This window comes from Anolis sagrei, chromosome Y (assembly GCF_037176765.1).
Source record: "Anolis sagrei isolate rAnoSag1 chromosome Y, rAnoSag1.mat, whole genome shotgun sequence".
Classification (NCBI taxonomy): Eukaryota; Metazoa; Chordata; class Lepidosauria; order Squamata; family Dactyloidae; genus Anolis; species Anolis sagrei.
Genome location: NC_090035.1, coordinates 63,566,550 through 63,586,260, shown reverse-complemented (window position 1 = coordinate 63,586,260; position 19,711 = coordinate 63,566,550). Strand labels below are relative to the sequence as shown.

Sequence of the window (19,711 nt, the reverse complement as noted above, 5' to 3'; positions counted from 1 at the left end):
TTTGGGCAGGGACATAGGGCACACATTGCCAAATACATCTTCTCTCAAAGACTCCCTCTGCTCCCAACTATGGAGAGAAACTAAAGACATACTGTTACAAATCGTGGAGAGGGATATAGGGCACACACAGCCATATACAGCTCCTCAAACCCTACTGCTGGCCTCATCGGTTGGGATATTCTAATAGTTACCATCTCGAAACTTAACTTTTCCATGCTTTGCACAAAGTTTTGATTCTAAAAGTAGAAGCCTCAGACCAGTTGGAAAGTTATAAAGTGTTGGTATGAGCCTGTGGGATTGTTAAGTGTGGGAGAGAGGAGAACAAGGGATTCAGCTTTTGTTCCAAAGCCAAGAAGGAGGGGGTGGCTGGTTAATTTCAGCTATGTTGGGACTACAGCAGACTGGATCCAATCCAGTAGGAGAGGCTTAACAGTCGAAAACACCAATTTCTTTTCACGATGCAGTCAGAATGAGCTCTAAGGGACTCCTTTCTAAGAGAAGAATGGCTGGATAGCTCAGCACTACCTGCTCAGATATCTGCATCACGATTCTCACATTCTTTGAAGTTTTCTTCCATTGTAAGCAACCATGTCACCAGTTCTCAGAGTCAAAGAAGGAGATCTTTTGTTGAGAGGAAGTGTCAGTATTTTTCCATCTCTGGAGACTGGATCGAGAGCTTGAGACCTCAGCTGAGCAGAAATGCCCATCAGGCTGATGATATGGTCATCTAGAACAGCAGAGGGCAACTTGTAGGGTAGGGTTCTGGCAGGTATGTTTGTGTGGTTGTTATTCCTTGTGGCTGTTGCATCAATTTATTGTCAAAGGCTTTCATGGCCAGAATTACTGGGTTGTTGTAAGTTTTTCGGGCTGTATGGCCATCTTCCAGAAGCATTATCTCCTGACGTTTCAACTGTATCAATTGTTTTTACCATTTTGTCTAGGTATGGCAGTGGTTCTCAACCTTCCTAATACTGTGACCCCTTAACACAGTTATTCATGTTGTGGTGACCCCCAACCATAAAATTATTTTTGTTGCTACTTCATAACTGTAATTTTGCTACTGTTATGAATCATAATGTAAATATCTCATAATTTTGGCACCTGAATTTGAATACTGGTGGCGTTGGTGGGGGGATTGATTTTGTCATTGGAAAGTGCTAGTTGCTGGGATTTATAGTTCACCTACAATCAAAGAGCATTCTGAACTCCACCAACAATGGAATTGAACCAATTCTGGAACACAGAACTTCCATGACCAACAGAAAATACTGGAATGGTTTGGTGGGCATTGACCTTGAGTTTTGGAGTTGTAGTTCACATACATCCAGAGAGCACTGTAGACTCACGCAATGATGGATCTGGACCAAACTTGGCACGAATGCTCAATATGTCCAAATGTGAACACTGGTGGACTTTGGGGACTTGACATTTGGGAGTTGTAGTTGCTGGGGTTTATAGTTCACCTACAATTACAGAGCATTCTGAACCTCACCAATGATAGAATTGGGCCAAACTTCCCACACAGAATCCCCATGACCAACAGAAAATGTTGTGTTTTCTGATGGTCTTTGGAGACCCCTCTGACACCCCTCATGACCCCACCACCACCACCACCACCACAGGGGTCCCGACACCCAGGTTGGGAAATACTGATGTATGGTAACATTTCATTTGTATTTGGTAGTGGTAGAATATTGAACAAGGAGACTCATGTGGCACAGTTTTAGAAGTTTGATACTGCTTTAACCGCCATGATTCCAAAAGTACACAATCCTTGAAGTTGTAGTTTGGTCAGGAGAGACTCCAAATTCTCTAATTTAATCCCCTGACCAGTAGCACTAGAGAAGCTCTCTGTCTGAGAATTCTGAGTATACAATGAAATCAAAAATCTCAGAATTCCATGAGATGCGGCTAAGAAAGTTAAAGTGGGTTCAGAGTGGTTTAAGTGTGCAGTGAAGATGTTTATTATTACAGGCAAACAAACTTCTGTTAAAGGCTATGGGTGTTCAGTAATAAGATCTAAAGAGGCAGATGGTATCATACAATGTAGAAATTAGCACTGATTAGCCCTATTAGGCCTGGTGGTGCAGCGGGTTAAACTGCTGGCCAAAACTTGCTAACGGAAAGGTTGGCGGTTTGAATCCGGGGAGTTGGGTGAGCTCCCACCGTTAGCTCCAGCTTCCCACTATTAGCCCCAGCTTCTGCCAACCTAGCAGTTCGAAAACATGAAAATGTGAGTAGATCAATAGGTGGGACAGTAACGGCGCTCCATGCAGTCATGCTGGCCACATGACCTTGGAGGCGTCTACTGACAACGCCGGCTCTTCGGCTTAGAAATGGAGATGAGCACCATTGCACAGAGTTGGACACAACCAGACTTAATGTCAAGGGGAAATCTTTACCTTTTAGTCCTATTAGCTCACTGTAAAATTTGGATTCTCTAACTAGAAACTACTTGAAGGTTGCAACAGTTGGTGTCCATATTGCTCAGTGTATTTCTCTGATGTACAAGGACCGACATGGGACCAATCAATGCAAAATGCTATTGTATGTTTACAACAAGAAGAGTGTTCACTCAGATTTCAAAATAGGTGACGGGGCTTGTTGTATGCAGTATTGGGATGATTCTGTGGCTTTAAAAAATCAATGCAAACAATGCAAACATGACTGACCAAGAAATAGTTTCTTGTTAAATAGACTTATTAAGAATTAGATTCTATTTGCACACTTTATATTATTCTCTTCATTACAGTCAATTTTCCTTTATATGGAAAAATATGTCGTATGTGACTGTTACATACAGATTTTCATTTTAAAAATAACTGACCTAATCTATGTCAGAGATAAGCAACTATAGGTGTTGTGACTAACAACCTCATTATTACTTACTACTAAGAATGACTGATAGGAGTCACAGTCCAACACATTTGGATTGGAGGGCCACTGTTGCCCTCCCCATCATAGATCATGAACTTGTCAGGAAAATTAAAATGCTGTCCTGGCAATCAAGAACAGGCTATAAATAAGCCTTTATGTTTGCTCTGTCCTAAAATAATCTTCTTCATCCAGGAAACAGACATTCTGCAACAGGACAATTTAAAAGTCTGGGACCAGCATTCATTGTGCAAAATGGATAAATATGTATATGTCTTTCATTGTTGTGCAAAAATGTGTTCTGATACATTCACAAATTTGCACACCTTACGTTGGTTTACTTTTCATAAGAGTAGCTGTAATTCCTTACCAGTTTACTGAGCTCTAAGGATTTATCTACACTGTAGAATTGATGCAGTATGGAATCATGAGAGTTATAGTTTTACAAGGTCGTTAGCCTTCTCTCACAAAGAAGGTTGGTGTCTCACCAAACTCCCACATTTCTGTCAAATTGAGCCATGGCAGCAGAGGTAGGTAATTTTCAATGGTAAGCAAACAGTACTTTGCCCCCCCCCCCCCAACCAATCACTTATTTATTTTATATTTATTTATCATGTCAGGGGTAACCAGACCATTCACTGATATATATTTTCTGTTCGTCATGGGAGTTCTGTGTGCCATATTTGGTTCAATTCCATCATTGGTGGAGTTCAGAAAGCTCTTTGATTGTAGGTGAACTGTACATCCCAGTAACTACAACTCGCATATGTCAAGGTCTATTTTCCCCCAAGAGCGTCTCAAGAGCACCCCTGGGCAAAATGAACTATACTGCAAATGCTTACTTTGCGTAATGGGTTGAGCAACCCCTGTATGGGAGTTAAAGTGGAGTCAAATTGCATTAATTCTACAGTATTGCTGTACTCCATGTTAGTACAAGTAAAGGTAAATATTTCCCCTTGACATTAAGTCTAGCCGAGTCCAACTATGGGTGGTGGTGCTCATCTCTATTTCTAAGTTGAAGAGTCGGCGTTGTCCATAGATACCTCCAAGGTCACGTGGCCAGCATAAGTGCATGGAGTGCTGTTACCTTCCCACCAAGGTCACGTGGCCAGCATAAGTGCATGGAGTGCTGTTACCTTACCTATTGATCTACCAACATTTGCATTTTTTCGAACTGCTAGATTGGTAGAAGCTGGGGCTAGCAACAGGAGCTCATACCGTCCTGCGGATTCGAACCACCAACCTTCTGGTCAGCAAGTTCTGCAGCTTAGCAGTTTAACCCTCTGTACCACTGCAGCTCCTGTTAGTATAAGATTGTACAGTAAATCTCTCTAATAAGATGAAAAACTGACAGCCAGTTCTTGGACTGGTGTGGTTTTTACAAGCATACATACCATTGACTACTTTAGGATGAGAAACTTGGATTTCTATGTAGAAAAGATAAATGTTCTTTGGAAGCTGAATGTGCATCTGCACAGTCATACTGAAGAAAGGAGAAATTCAATTAAGGCAGCATTAGACATCTGTTTGAGCTGAACTGTCTGGTTTTCTAACAGAAGGTCAATTAAATGCTAACAACCCTGGGGAATGGAATACCAGAATATAGTTCCTGCTCTAGCAGAGTTTGGAAAGAGCAGTGCAGAATAATTTGCTAGTTCAGATTTGCTGAAATACAAACAAACAAGGGGAAGCAATTCCGCAGTTTTGTTTTCTAACTTAATTAGGATTTTTAAAAAAATCTGTTATTCTTCTACTTGTATCTCTGATCCGAGATTGGAGGTAAAAACTCATTTAAGGGCTGGGACGGTTTATTATGAAACAGGTTCTGGTTTGCTATCCTGAAAGGTTTTGCATGAAAAGAACTTCTCTAGGCTAAAAGGTACCGCTCCGGCGGGAAGGTAACGGCGCTCCATGCAGTCATGCTGGCCACATGACCTTGGAGGTGTCTACGGACAACGCTGGCTCTTCGGCTTAGAAATAGAGATGAGCACCACACCCCAGAGTCAGACATGACTGGACTTAATGTCAGGGGACTGCCTTTAGCTTTACCTTAGGCTAAAAGGCAAGCATTTGCATCGCAGAGAAAAAAATAATGATTAATGCAATGATCAACATAATGAATAATCAACATAATGAACTTTAACAACAGCAAATTAGTTATTAGGTGCATGCCGATAATTATCAAAAACCAATTAATATTTAAAGCTAATATCCTGATTGTTATTGTTTTATTTAATACTAGCTGTACCCACCACACGTTGTTGTAGCCAACTTACCCTCCCTCTTTCTCTCCTCCTTTCTTTCCTTCCTTCCTCCCCTTTTATTTCCTTTCTCTTTCTCCCTTCTCCCTTCTCTACCCATTATTGAACTGCAACTCCCAGCAGTCCCTCCTGATCAATCTATCTGCCTATCTATCTCTAATCTATCTATCTTATCTATCTGGAGGATTGCTGGGAGTTGCAATCCAGGAATAGGAAATTGGAAATATGTAGGGATTGTGATGCCTTCAAAGAAATCCAAGGAGAAGAAAGCTTGCAGCTTGAAAACAGTGCATTTGGTTCGCCCTCCTTTCCTAAAGGGCCTGGTCTAGGAGATGCTGGGAGCTGTAGTGCAGAAGAGAGTGTGGATATGCTATTGTGTTTTGTTTGCCGGATGTGCGGGGAGTAATTTCTGCACATACGCTGTAGTATCATTTTGCTTTTTTGGCTTTTTAAGTCCCTCCTGTTGTGTTTTCCCGTGTTTTTATGAGTGATGGTCACTTGTTGACCTGATAGGTGTCCAAATTTCGTGTCAATTCGTCCAGTGGTTTTTGTGTTATGTTAATCCTACAAATGAACTTTACATTTTTATTTATATAGATGTATGTGGTTCTTGATGTGTATTTTTATGATGCTGTGAGCTACTTTGTGGACTTTTTTTTATTTGTCGTGTCAGTTCAACCAGTCAATTATATTACATTTCTACTAGAGAAAAAGTTGAAGTACTTTGGCCACATCATGAGGAGACAGGAAAGCCTAGAGAAGACAATTATGCTGGGGAAAGTAGAAGGTAAAAGGAAGAGGGGCCGACCAAGGGCAAGATGGATGGACGGCATCCTTGAAGTGACTGGACTGACCTTGAAGGAGCTGGGGGTGGTGATGGCCAACAGGGAGCTCTGGCGTGGGCTGGTCCATGAGGTCACGAAGAGTCGGAGGCGACTGAACGAATGAACGACAACAACAACAACAGAACAAAGCAAACAAACAGATAAAATACAGCATTTGTGAGTTTGGTAATTGGTTAAATGTCCTTTGACCAGTATCTGACCACTTCGAGTACTTCTGGTGTTGCTGCAAGAAGGTCCTCCATTGTGCATGTTGTGGTAGGGCTCAGGTTGCATTGCAGCAGGTGGTCAGTGGTTTGCTCTTCTCCACACTCGCATATCGAGGATTCTACTTTGTAGCCCCATTTCTTGAGGTTGGCTCTGCATCTTGTGGTGCCAGAGCGCAGTCTGTTCAGCGCCTTCCAAGTCGCCCAGTCCTCTGTGGGCCCAGGGTGGAGTCTCTCATTTGGTATCAGCTATTGGTTGAGGTTCTGGGTTTGAGCCTGCCACTTTTGAACTCTCGCTTGCTGAGGTGTTCCAGCGAGTGTCTCTGTAGATCTTAGAAAACTATTTCTAGGTTTAAGTCGTTGACGTGCTGACTGATACCCAAACAAAGGATGAGCTGGAGATGTCTCTGCCTTGGTCCTTTCACTATTGGCTGCTACTTCCCGGCGGATGTCAGGTCGTGCAATACTGGCTAAGCAGTGTAATTTCTCCAGTGGTGTAGGGTGCAGACACCCCGTGATAATGCGGCATGTCTCATTAAGAGCCACATCCACTGTTTTAGTGTGGTGAGATGTGTTCCACACTGGGCATGCATACTCAGCAGCAGAGTAGCACAGCGCAAGGGCGGATGTCTTCACTGTATCTGGTTGTGATCCCCAGGTTGTGCCAGTCAGCTTTCGTATGATATTGTTTCTAGCACCCACTTTTTGCTTGATGTTCAGGCAGTGCTTCTTGTAGGTAAGAGCACGATCCAGAGTGACTCCCAGGTATTTGAGTGCGCTGCAATGCTCCAGTGGGATTCCTTCCCAGGTGATCTTCAGAGCTCGGGATGCTTCTTGAGATGATAGGCACATGTCTGTGTTTTAGATGGGTTGGGGATCAGCTGGTTTTCCCTGTAATAGGCAATAAGAGCACCTAGAGCTTTGGAAAGCTTCTGTTCTACCATCTCAAAGCTCCCTGCTTGAGCGGTAATGGCACGATCATCAGCATAGATGAAACTCTCTGTCCCTTCTGGCAGTGGCTGGTCATTTGTGTAGATGTTGAACATGGATGGAGCAAGCATCCATCCATGTTCTGGACTGTAATCATTGCATAATCTCAGTGTAAATAGATAGAAAGGAAATCTACAGCACCTTTGACAGTAAACTGAATAAAACATATTTCTAGCATAAGCTTTGGTGGACTCCAAAGCTTCATCCAACACAATCTCAAAGCTGCGACATTCCTTCATATCTTTCCGTACTGTAATAGACAGCAATGCCTTGAATTATGTCAATGTAATAAAATAAACAAGTAACAAAACAGGCAAATTAACAATTTCCCAGTCAAAGAAATATGATATTATATTATCTAAGTCATGTCTTCATTTATACTATACATGTTTATTTGAAGTTAGGCACTGAAAACTTTGGGCTATGTTGCCTTTAAGGGTGGAACATTTGGAATATTGTTTCCAATTCTGGGCACCACATTTAAAGAGAGATATTGACAAGCTGGAATGTGTCCAGAGGGGGGCGACTAAAATTATCAAGAGTCTGGAGAACATGCCCTATGAGGAGCGGCTTAAAGAGCTGGACATGTTTAGCCTGAAGAAGAGAAGTCTGAGAGGGGATATGATAGCCATGTATAAATATGTGAGAGGAAGTCACAGGGAGGAGGGAGCAAGCTTGTTTTCTGCTTCCCTGGAGACAAGGACATGGAACAATGGCTTCAAACTACAAGAAAGGAGATTCCATCTGAACATGAGGAAGAACTTATTGACTGTGAGAGCCGTTCAGCAGTGGAACTCTCTGCCCCGGAGTGTGGTGGAGACTCCTTCTTTGGAAGCTTTTAAACAGAGGCTGGATGGCCATCTGTCAGGGGTGCTTTGAATGCAATATTCCTGCTTTTTGGCAGGGGGTTGGACTGGATGGCCCACGAGGTCTCTTCCAACTCTATGATTCTATGATGGCTTTTTGATCCCTTATTTCCCATGAAGAGGATAAATAATTTATATAATGTACTTGACAGATTATGTTTTATATTAATTTTTAAATGTTGTTATATTTTGCTTTATATGTTGGTTTATTATTTTTGCTATTGTGTATGTATTGGTTGTTGTATTCAGGCATTGTGATTGGAATCCTCCATGAGATCCTTTGGGGAGATAGGGCAGAATATAAATAAAGATTATTATTATTATTATTATTATTATTATTATTATTACTATTATTATTACTATTTATTTATATTTATATTTATTTTTACTATTACTATTAATCAGGAGAAACAACATTATCTGAAAACCAAGAGATCCTTTGCCCTACCCAGCTCACCTTACATTAAAGGAGACTGACACCACTTTAAAACCACTTCTTTCCATGGGATTCTATGGTTCTGCATCAAAGCCCATAGGTTACAAGAGACAGCGATCCAGGTTAAAACCATTGCTTTTCATGGGATCCCATTGTTCTGCATCAAACCCCATAGGATAAAAGAGACTGCTGATGGTTGGGCAATCAAACAGGATGGGAAACTTTGATGGTTCCCATCCAAGCTGTTTTTCAGTTGTAAAGATGTGAGTAAAGTGTGATAAGAGGTAGGAGCTCTAAGCATGATTGCTGGTCCATGTTCAGAGTTCCCTCCTTTCAGAACATTTCTACCTCTTTTAATCTTGGAACATGTGATGAGCTCCGTGCCTCTCCATGCTTGAAAAGCAGACAGACTACTAATTGATGTAGCACTCAGGGAGCACACAACTCCTTGGTTACGCCAGCTCCACTGGCTGCCAATCTGCTACTGGGCACAATTCAAAGTGCTGGCTTTAGTCTATAAAGCCCTAAATGGTTCTGGCCCAACTTACCTGTCTGAACCCATCTCCCCTTATGAACCTGCTAGGACTTTACGATCATCCGGGGAGGTCCTGCTCTCGTTCCCACTTGCGTCACAAATAAGTTTGACGGGGACGAGGGACAGGATCTTCTCAGTGGTGACCCCTCGGCTATGGAATGCCCTTCCCAGGGACATTCGTTTGGCCCCCTCCCTCTTAAGATTCTGGAAAAGGGTCAAGACATGGCTGGTTGAGCAAGCATTTGAAAATGCAGTGTAAAAGACATAGGAATATGGAACGACTGGATAATGAGATTGGACAATGTTTTTAATTAGGAGATGCAAAATTGATTTAAGTTTTTATTGTTCTTGTTATGCTTTTTATATTATGTATTAATGCTTTTAAATGTTTTATGGTGTTGTTGAGCATTGAATTGTTGCCTCTGTAAACCACCCTGAGTCGCCTGAGGGCTGAGAAGGGTGGTATACAAATTTAGTAAATAAATAAAGAGGTAAAGTCCAGTCTGTCTGACTCTGGGGTGTGGTGCTCATCTCCATTTCTAAGCCAAAGAGCCAGTGTTGTCCATAGACACCTCCAAGGTCATGTGGCTGGCATGACTGTATGGAGCGCTGTTACCTTCCCACCGGAGCGGTACCTATTGATCTACTCACATTTGCATGTTTTTGAACTGCTAGGTTGGCAGAAGCTGGGGCTGACAGCAGAAGCTCACACTGCTCCCTGGAATCGAACCTGTGACCTTTCGGTCAACAAGCTCAGCAGTAAATAAATAATAACAAATAAATAAATAAATAAATTGGGCTAGTTTGTTTTTTGCCTCAAGCAGCAAAATATTTTGGTCCCCTCTGTCTTAGAAGTTATGATGTTAACCCCTTCGGCCTACATTGGAGGTATTTTGGAGATTCACAGTTGGGACTATGGGACTTGGGTAATAACAATTGCATAATACAAATAATATCTCTGTACTTATTTCACAGGTTTTTCTTCTGCTTGGTTTTATGAGCCTTACAACTTCTTTGGATGCAGAAGGTGAGATGTTATCTCTTCATTACATTTTCCAGGTGTTTCCAACTATTATGTCTACAGCAATAGACAACAATGAAGTCGCACTTCCATGTTCTCCATGAATTACCATTTTTCACCTGAGCTGACTTGCATGAGTCATCCTGGCATTAGGGATATCCTTCTCGTAGCTGGATGAGTCAGAGCTGCTTTATAGAGTAGTCGCCTAGAAATTGGTTATTCATCTACACCAGTGGTTCTCAGCCTGTGGGTCCCCAGGTGTTTTGACCTACAACTCCCAGAAATCCCAGCCAGTTTGCCAGCTGTTAGGATTTCTGGGAGTTGAAGGCCAAAACATCTGGGGACCTACATACAGGTTGAGAACCATTGATCTACACCGTTGAACTTTAGCTTGTAGATTTTAATTCTGTAGCCAAAATAACACTGCTAGTGTGCAAGAGGAAGCTATCAAAAGCTTGAAGGAATTCCTAAAGAGCTTAAATTAAAAAGGGGGGGGGGGATATGAGAAAAACATTGGTCTACAGAGCTTTAGACCATTAATGTCTGAAGATGTTCATGGTCGTGGTATGCTGACTGACCTCATGCTTGCTTTGATTTTATAGCAAGCCCAGCTTCAGTTATTGAACAGAAGGAGGATGCTGCAGGTGAATCCACAATGGAACCCCAGTTGTTTTCAACACGTGAGTTTTATGGCTTGGTAAATAATCTCTGGTCAATATGGCTAAGGCCCTTTCCACACATCTGCATAAAATCCACATTGAACTGGATTATATGGCCGTGTGGACTCAGATATTCCAATTCAAGACAGATAATTGTGGATTATCTGCCTTGATATTAGGAGGGCCCTTCCACACAGCCCCATATCCCAGAATATCAAGGCAGAAAACCCCACATGTGGACTCAATAACCCAGTTCAAAGCAGATCTTGTAGGATTTTCTGCCTTGATATTCTGGGATATAGGGCTGTGTGGAACGGCCCTGGGTTATACGGTTGTGTGAAAGGGCCCTGAGGATATTTGGCCCTCTGCAGAAAGGCTGTATCTACATGCCAGCCCAAAGATAGTTGTTTTGTAGTGCAGCTAGCACCTGCATGCTCCTTCCTTGAAGGTATTTGCTTCCCTTACCATCCTTCCCTACCACATGCTCAGCTGTTTAATGAAAGGAGCAACATAACTGAATATGTGTATGATTTTAAGTGAAGAGGAAAGGGTCAAGTATTTTCTCCTTGTGCTGTATTTCCACTCTAAAGTCATCCCTCTTAAAGCTGCTTTTCATTTTAAAACAAGCCTCTGCTTCAAGCGTTTGTGAGACAACTTCTTAGCAATGTGTGATGCTGTTTCCTTCTTGTGGTATCAGGGTTTTAATGTCCATTAGCTGGGATGGAGAAATAAGATCCTTTTACAGAGATGTGGAAAGGGCACATTTCCTGCGCTATGCCCATATATTTCTTCGTTACCACACCATTGCTGGTTACATTAGTTTGGTAGGTTTCTGAAACTGTACAGAAGCCTTAAGAACCTGTTTGATGAGAGACAGACATGGGAAGTGTCCTCACCACCAGCGGCAATCCTTTTTTTCAAACAAATGTCACAAAAACAGGAGGGCCCTATCTTTCTTCTGATAGTCCTACTGTGGATAGAATTGGTACACCATTTGGCTGATGAAACAGGCTTCTAAACTTAATTTCTTCTGATATTTGCATATCACCTGTTATCCCATGATGACTTCCAGGCAGGGGCGGCTCAACCATTACGCAAAGTAAGCCTTTGCAGTATAGTTGTTTTTGCCCAGGGGCGCTCTTGAGGCGCTCTTGGGGGAAAATAGACCTTGACATATGCGAGTTGTAGTTACTGGGATGTATAGTTCACCTAAAATCAAAGAGCATTCTGAACTCCACCAATGATGGAATTGAACCAAATATGGCACACAGAACTTCCATGACGAACAGAATTGATTGGTTGGGGTGGGGGGGGATGGGGGGGCAAAATACGGTTTCCTTACCATTGAAAATTACCTAGGGCCGCCTCTGCTTCCAGGTAATTGTTGTAGATCGGCCACCAGAGGCTGATGGTTTAACTGATGATTTAGACAGGATTGTGAGCTTTCCTGTGGCACAATAATGGGTTCTCAAGTCTGGAAAATTCATGTCTGGGAAATGATTGTTCTCTGAGAAAAATAGCTTGGAAAGTGCAGGGCCTAAAGGGCATTCAGGGGAGTCAGAAGAAGCAACAGCAGATAAGGAATCGAGTGAAGAGCTAAGGAGGATTCCCATGGGAACCCATTTGTAGCTACAGAGATCAACAAAGGTCTTCATTTACAAATTGGAGCTGAAAATAGATTGCGTCGTTCAGATAGATTACGTGGGAAAACTGTGAAGGAAATTCATGGGAAATGGAATAATTTCATGGGTGTCTAAAACAACAAGTCATTTACTTTAAGGTCAGTTCAGGCAAAGCTGCATTAGAGTGAGAAGCTAAGCGTGAGTTCTCTTGTTCCTGGTTCAAGTCAAGCTTTGATTTTAGATTTTATATATATCCTGAAGTATTCTATGTTTCTGTTCATGTACTCCTTTGTTATACCTTCTTGATTGTGGACTTATGCTGTATTATTATTATTATTATTATTATTTCGGTTGCTTCTACCCCGCCCTTCTCACTCTGAAGGGGACTCAGGGCGGCTTACAAAAGCAAGGCACAATTTGATGCCCGCATCACATAACAACAAAAAGACAAAATAACATCAATTAACAGAAAACAGCAATTCTAGCAATAACATCAATTAACAGAAACAACAATTCTTGCAAGGCGAAAACAACCATAAAACCAGTAAAAGCAATAAAACCAATACAAACCATTTCTCCTCATTGATGGTCAGCGTTTCGCAATCTCATAGTTCAAATTCCAATTCCACAATTGTCAGTCCTGTCAGTCCTATCCATCTGGTTGTCCATATCTAGTTGTCAGATTGCCCGAAGGCCTGGTCCCACAACCTTGTCTTTACCTTCCTCCTGAAGGAGAGGAGGGATGTTGATGCCCTAATTTCCCCTGGGAGTGAGTTCCACAGGTGAGGGGCCACCACTGAGAAGACCCTGCTCCTCATCCCCACCAACCTCACTTGTGTATCTGTGATTTCTACCTATTCCCGGACTTTGTCACCTCTGGAACTTTATGAGACCTTTGGATTATTGTTTGGCCATTACCTGTTGCTAAATCTTTTTGGATTATATAGCTTCCTTTCTTATTCCTGAATATTTATATGCTGTTTATATGTTTTTACAATAAACTGTTTCTTTATATTCCTGGACTCTTGTGTGGTGTGGTGGTCATAGGTGTTTCCGGGCCTGGAGCACAACAGTAACAGACAGAACTAAAAACATTTATTTAAAGCAAATTAAAATTTAAAAAACAGGTTAAAACACACAATAGGCAATTAAAACCAAGAGCTACCCTGGTTTTCTGGTTGAAGTTATTCTAAGGCAGTTTTTCTCTTCCATAGCCTCATCTTATATGGCAGAGGGATTGGCAGATGCAAGTACTGAGCTGAACTTCCTGCAAGAACTTGAGACAACAAATGGTATGTGGCAGAGAACATATCTGGGCTGGAATCCTTTAATAATATTGATCTCAGTTCTCTATGGAACTTGGAAGGGTTATTGCTTTGGAGGCCACCCCCCTTCCATACCACAAGAAAGAAACAGCATCACAAGAAAGAAACAGCATCACACATTGCCAAGAACAAGTACTTCCTAGCTGTGGACCTTTCAGTCAGCAAGTTCAGCTGCTCAGGGAAAGACTGTAGTCAGGCTAATAATGTCATGTAGAGTAGAGGTATCTCCCAATCGTAAGTGCTTTTGTAGTCTGAAGGCACCATCAAGGTAAAAGTGGGAGGCAAAAGCAAGAACTCTCAAGATGCCAGAAGACCAAAAATATTTATAGGGCAAAAGTTTTCAGGAGGATGGAAATACCCCTTAAAATAGACCACTGAAGACTGATGTTCAGTGTTCATAAGGAATTATTCTTGGGATGGAGAATAAAATGGAGTATCTTGGCAGAAGGCATGGCTGGCTGGTTGTAACTGTACTCTACATGACATTATTAGCCTGACTACAGTCTTTCCCTGAGCAGCTGAACTTGCTGACTGAAAGGTCCACAGTTCGAATCCAGGGAGTGGGGTGAGCTTCCACTGTTAGCTCCAGCTTCTGCCAACCTAGCAGTTCGAAAACATGCAAATGTGAGTAGATCAAGAGGTACCACTTCGTCATGGAGACCACATGACTTTGGAGGTGTCTATGGACAATGCTGGCTTTTCGGCTTAGAAATGGAGATGAGCACCCCCTTCCCTCGCCCCAGAGTCAGAAACAATTAGACTTAATATCAAGGGGAAACCTTTACCTTTACAGTCTTTACAGATTTATTATCAGGATCTTTTTCAAATTTGGCTCATATGGCAATTGTAGTCATACCTGGATGGAGGCAGCCTGACCACCAAGTTTGTATCATAGAATGGCAGAGTTGGAAGAAACCTCATGGGCCATCCAGGCCAACCCCCTGCCAAGAAGCAGGAAAATCACATTCATAGTTAAAGGGTTGGTTTAAAAGCAAGTCTATATTATTCGGCCCCAAATCTCAGAATATTTTTTCTTCTTAAGGATTTCTGTCTCACCTCTACATTTTTTCATATTCTTTCCTTGGCTTATAATCAAAATCACAAAAGCAAATGAAGCGATAACTACATCTGAAACTGAAACATCAACAATGGCAATTGTCACCACCAACAATATGAAGACCCCAAGGTTTGCAGGTGAGCACTTGAAACCAGCCAGGAGATTGGGGAATCTCTGTGAGAAAGACTGGGGGAGAGAACTGACCAAACAACCTTGGTATTCCAAACTCAACCGAATGGCTTCTCTGTATTGTCTTTTTCAGGAGTAACTCCAGCTGAAGTGCCACCTGATGACCAGAAGATGAAAACAGGTATATTCAAAAGAAAGAGGGAAAACTTGGCTGCTTTGGGGTTGCTTTTCCTTCAGAAACAGTGGTTGTGCCTGTTTGTATCTTTAGAACAGTGTTCCTCAACCTGAGGGTCGGGACTCCTGGGAGGTCGCAAGGGAGTGTTAGAGGGGTCACCAAAGACCATCAGAAAACACAGTATTTTCTGTTAGTCATGAGGGTTCTGTGTGAGAAGTTTGGCCCAACTCTATCATTGGTGGAGTTCAGAATGCTCTTTGATTGTAGGTGAACTATAAATCCCAGCATCTACAACTCCCAAATGTCAAGGTCTATTTTCCCCAAATTCCACCAGTGTTCACATTTGGGCATATTGAGTATTTGTGCCAACTTTGGTCCAGATCCATCATTGTCTGAGTCCACAGTGCTCTCTGGATGTAGGTGAACTACAACTCCCAGACTCAAGGTCAATGCCCACCAAACCCTTCCAGTATTTTCTCTTGGTCATGGGAGTTCTGTGTGCCAAGTTTGGTTCAATTCCATAATTGGTGGAGTTCAGAATGCTCTTTGATTGTAGGTGAAATATAAATCCCATCACGTACAACTCTCAAATAACAAAATCAATCCCCCCCACCCCACCAATATTCAAATTTGGGTGTATCAGGTATTTGTGCCAAATTTGGTCCAGTGAATGAAAATACATCCTGCATAGCAGCTAATTACATTATGATTCATAACAGTAGTAAAATTACTCTTATGAAGTAGCAACGAAAATAATGTTATGGTTGGGGGTCACCACAACATGAGGAACTGTATTAAGTGGTCACAGCATTAGGAAAGTTGAGAAACACTGATCTAGAACAAAGATGAGGATTTTGGACTGTGACTGCCAAAATCCCATAACCATGACTTTGGGATTACAGAAACACTGGAAAGAGCCTCATCCCCTCAATACATATTCAATTTCTTTGTAATTAAGTAATTTTTTATTGACATTGAGAATCAGGGTGATATTGAACTAAGGGTAATTGGGGAAAATTGGAGACTGCTCCTGAGATTCTCTGAACTTTGGGAGCTGGCTCCGCTGCTTACAGATTCACAGTGCACGTACCCCCCCCCCCCCCCCCCCCGGGATTGCCCTGTGTAGATGTGCCCAAAGACTCCAAGAGACAGATTTTCAATCCCTGCTCAGGTATGGAAATCCATGGTATGGCTTGGGCAGCCATGGGGGAAGACTTACATTACTTAGGCGATCCCTCTTAGCTCAAGGATGACCAAGTCCACTGTCTTGGTCTTGGCAGTGGGTTCTTAGGTGGTCTTGGCGGTGGGTTCTTAGGTGGTTGTGGAGCCCTATTCTTGATCCACATGTTCTCATGCAATGAGGACATTGGTTTCCAGGTGGAAAGCAGTCCCAATCAGGGTTAGCTTGATGCGCCTTCCTCTTGGTATGTTTCTCCCTTTCGCCCTCCATTCATCCCTCTTCAAATTCTGCAGCACTGCTGGTCACAGCTGACCTCCAGTTAGAGCATTTAAGGGCCAGGGCTTCCCAGTTCTCGGTGTCTATGTCACAGTTTTAAAGGTTGACTTTAAGCCCATCTTTAAATCTCTTTTCCTGTCCACCAATGTTATGTTTCCCTTTCTTCAGTTGGGAGTATAGTAACTGGCTGCTTTGGGAGATTGTGATAGTGTATTTGGACGATGTGGCTGGTCCAGCAGAGTTGATGGTGTAGGAGCATCGCTTCAATGCCGGTGGTCTTTGTTTCTTCCAGCACGCTGATATTTGTCCACCTGTCTTCCCAAGAGATTTGCAGGATTTTTCAGAAGGCAATGGCCAATTAACCCAAATACATCTTGCCTAGAAAAGCCCATAATAGAGTTGTTGTAAGTTGTAGCTGGCTTGAAATCGTGTAGCAAAAAAACAAAAAACAAAAAACACTCCCCCAAACTCCCCAAAACCTGTTATTCATTACAAAGCAGAAGCAGTTCCATGCAGAAATCCATGTCTGTTGGGATGGACAGGAATCAATGGTTGCCAATTGGATATAAATCCGCCACCCCTTTCCATTGAAAATAATAGGATTTACTATTACGGTCTGAAGTATCACATATCTGTGCTGGACGGGGTTGCACTCCCCCTGAAGTCACAGGTTTGCAGTCTGGGTGTCCTCCTGGACCCGTCATTTACGCTTGAAGCTCAGGCGTCGACGGTGGCCGGGAGGGCCTTCGCACAATTAAGACTAGTGCGCCAGCTGCGACCGTACCTTGTGAAGCCAGATCTGGCCAGGGTGGTCCATGCCTTAATCACCTCCAGTTTGGATTACTGTAATAAAGTCTACGTGGGGCTGCCCTTGAAAACGGCCCAGAAATTTCAATTGGTACAACGTGCGGCAGCCAGGTTACTAACTGGTGCAACTTACAGGGAGCAGTCAACCCTCCTGTTTAAAGAGCTCCATTGGCTGCCATTCATTTTCTGGTCCCAATTCAAGATGCAGGTTCTTACCTACAAAGCCCTGAATGGTTTGGGATCCGCCTACCTGTGTGACCGCATTTCTGTCTACAAACCTGCACGATCTCTTCAATTATCTGGTGAGGCCCTGCTCATGCTCCCACCTCCTTTGCAGGCGCGATTGGTGGGGACGAGGGAGAGGGCCTTCTCGGTGGTGGCCCCCTGACTCTGGCACTCACTTCCCAAGGATATCAGACATGTTCCAACTCTGGCAGTCTTTGGGAGGAGCCTGAAAACGTGGTTGTTCCAGTGTGCCTTCCCAGAATAAGGAAAGCTCTCAGCAATATGCCCTCAAAAATGCACTTTACCACTGATTTAGGACTGACAGTGTTCCCTCATTTCTCTTTGAAAATCCTATCCCAGTTATATTCTACCTTGTTCATGTCCAGTATTATTTTTTAAATTTTAATCTATTACATTTGGCCCAGCCATTGGTTTTTTAAATGCTCGTGCGTCACTGTTGAATGCTTATTGTTTATTTTGTGTTTATGTGATTAATTGTATTGTATTGATTGTTTTTGTTATTGCCTTTGTTTACTGTTGTATTGTGGGCTTGGCCTCATGTAAGCCGCACCGAATCCCTTGGGGAGATGGTAGCGGGGTATAAATAAAATTATTATTATTATTATTATTATTATTATTATATCTACATGAAGTCTGGAAGTATATTTCCTTCAGATATTGGGATTGTACTGTATATATGTTTCACTGTGTCTAGATATTAATAAATGCCCACATATAGGAAATTATATACGAGGCATTGGGAACTGGTACCGTCATTTATATGAGGAGGATTGACCTGAAGTTCTTATGGTAGCAAAACTGCAATTTTTTCCATCTAACATTCTTTTTTTATTTTTGCAGACTTTGAAAAGATCGATTACAATCATGATTTTTTCCATTATGGTAAGTCTCAAGATAAAGAAAGTGATGTTTCCTATTGAGTCCCCAAAGGGTTTGGAATAAACGATGCCTATGCCTGGTGCTTTTCATCCTTGCTGGCTTTGTTTTTGGGAAATAGATTTTGCAGGCTTTGGGATGTCTAAAAGGGCTGCACAATTTGTTTGATTAGAGACAATCAACTGTGCTCTCTGCTTCCTTGCTGTGATCTCTTGTGTTCCTGGAAACAGCTAAACAATCTGCTTGTGGCTGAGAAGCCGGGCAGTGTGCCCGCACAGCAATTTGTCATGAGCAGGCTTGCACCTAACAAAGTGGTGATATTTGGGAAGATGAGCTGTCCTTAATGTCTCAAAGTTTTTAGACCTTCTAGAATCACTTCACCTGAACCCTGGGCATTTGGAATACATTGATCTCACAAGCCGAAGTGATACGCCTGACATTCAGTACTATCTCTTGCGAGTTACAGACGCTAGAACAGTACCTGGTATCTTTATTGGAGATACCTGTATTGATGGTTTTACAGACCTAGATGCTCTGAATAAATCTGGAGAACTTGAGTCCCTGTTAAAGAAAATTGGAGCCTTGTGAAGAACAGAGATGCCTGTAGACTGGGACTATCTCATGCCACAACACAAGACTTTGGAAACAGACCTGCAATTGCCTTCCTCCTGTTTTCCTCATTGACTGTGTTGTTTAATGCAAGTTTCAAAGCAGAACTAGTGGTGGTGGGTGCTAAAATAGGATTATAAACTTTTATACATGTCAGTTAAACCACTGAGCTACTGAACTTGCTGATCAAAAGGTTGCAGGTTCAAATCCGGGGAGCAGAATGAGCTCCCGCTGTTAGCTTCAGCTCCTACTGATATCGACCTGCTTTTAGTGGGGTCTCCTTGAGAGAGAGAGAGACCCGAGGACCACGCCTAAAGGGCTCTGGGTCCCTTGGTGAGGCCAGCGAGAGCCAATCCAAAGAGTAAAAATATTACAAATAATAGTGCCTCATCCAAGTGGAAGAAGTTTCTAGCAACCGAGGTTTATTCGTGATTCAGCTGAGATCAGATGCATTGCAGGAATAATTCCACTGCAAGCATGGTTTTACAGAGTTTTCTAGGCATTTTTATAGTGTACAGACAAAGGAAACATTTTTAAAAAGCCCGCCCGCCCTCTGCCGGCCGGCTTCGCCCCGATTGGCTGGCCACGGAACAGCTGAGAGGAGGCTTGGCTGTGCGTCCCGCCTCCTGTCCAATCAGCGAGCTCCGCTGCCTCTAGGGGGGAAAATCGGCGCCTTCCTAGCGCCTCCGAAGATGGTCCAATCAGCAGCCAGGAGGCGG

At 42.7% G+C, this 19,711-nt stretch overlaps 1 protein-coding gene across 2 annotated transcripts in view; it reads left to right on the top strand.

Annotated features, from left to right (window-relative positions):
• Positions 1–19,711, top strand: part of LOC132780222 (FXYD domain-containing ion transport regulator 5-like) — a 31,537-nt gene that overhangs the window by 471 nt on the left and 11,355 nt on the right. The window contains exons 1-7 of one of the 2 annotated variants that reach the window (XM_067462146.1): positions 493–769; positions 9,986–10,037; positions 10,634–10,711; positions 13,527–13,604; positions 14,745–14,831; positions 14,957–15,004; positions 18,348–18,389. In XM_067462146.1, the coding sequence (XP_067318247.1) occupies positions 10,007–10,037; positions 10,634–10,711; positions 13,527–13,604; positions 14,745–14,831; positions 14,957–15,004; positions 18,348–18,389 (364 nt within the window). In that variant the 5' untranslated portion in view covers positions 493–769; positions 9,986–10,006. Of the gene's footprint in view, positions 1–492; positions 770–9,985; positions 10,038–10,633; positions 10,712–13,526; positions 13,605–14,744; positions 14,832–14,956; positions 15,005–18,347; positions 18,390–19,711 lie in introns of those variants that run through there. The other variant, XM_067462145.1, reaches the window with a different exon arrangement.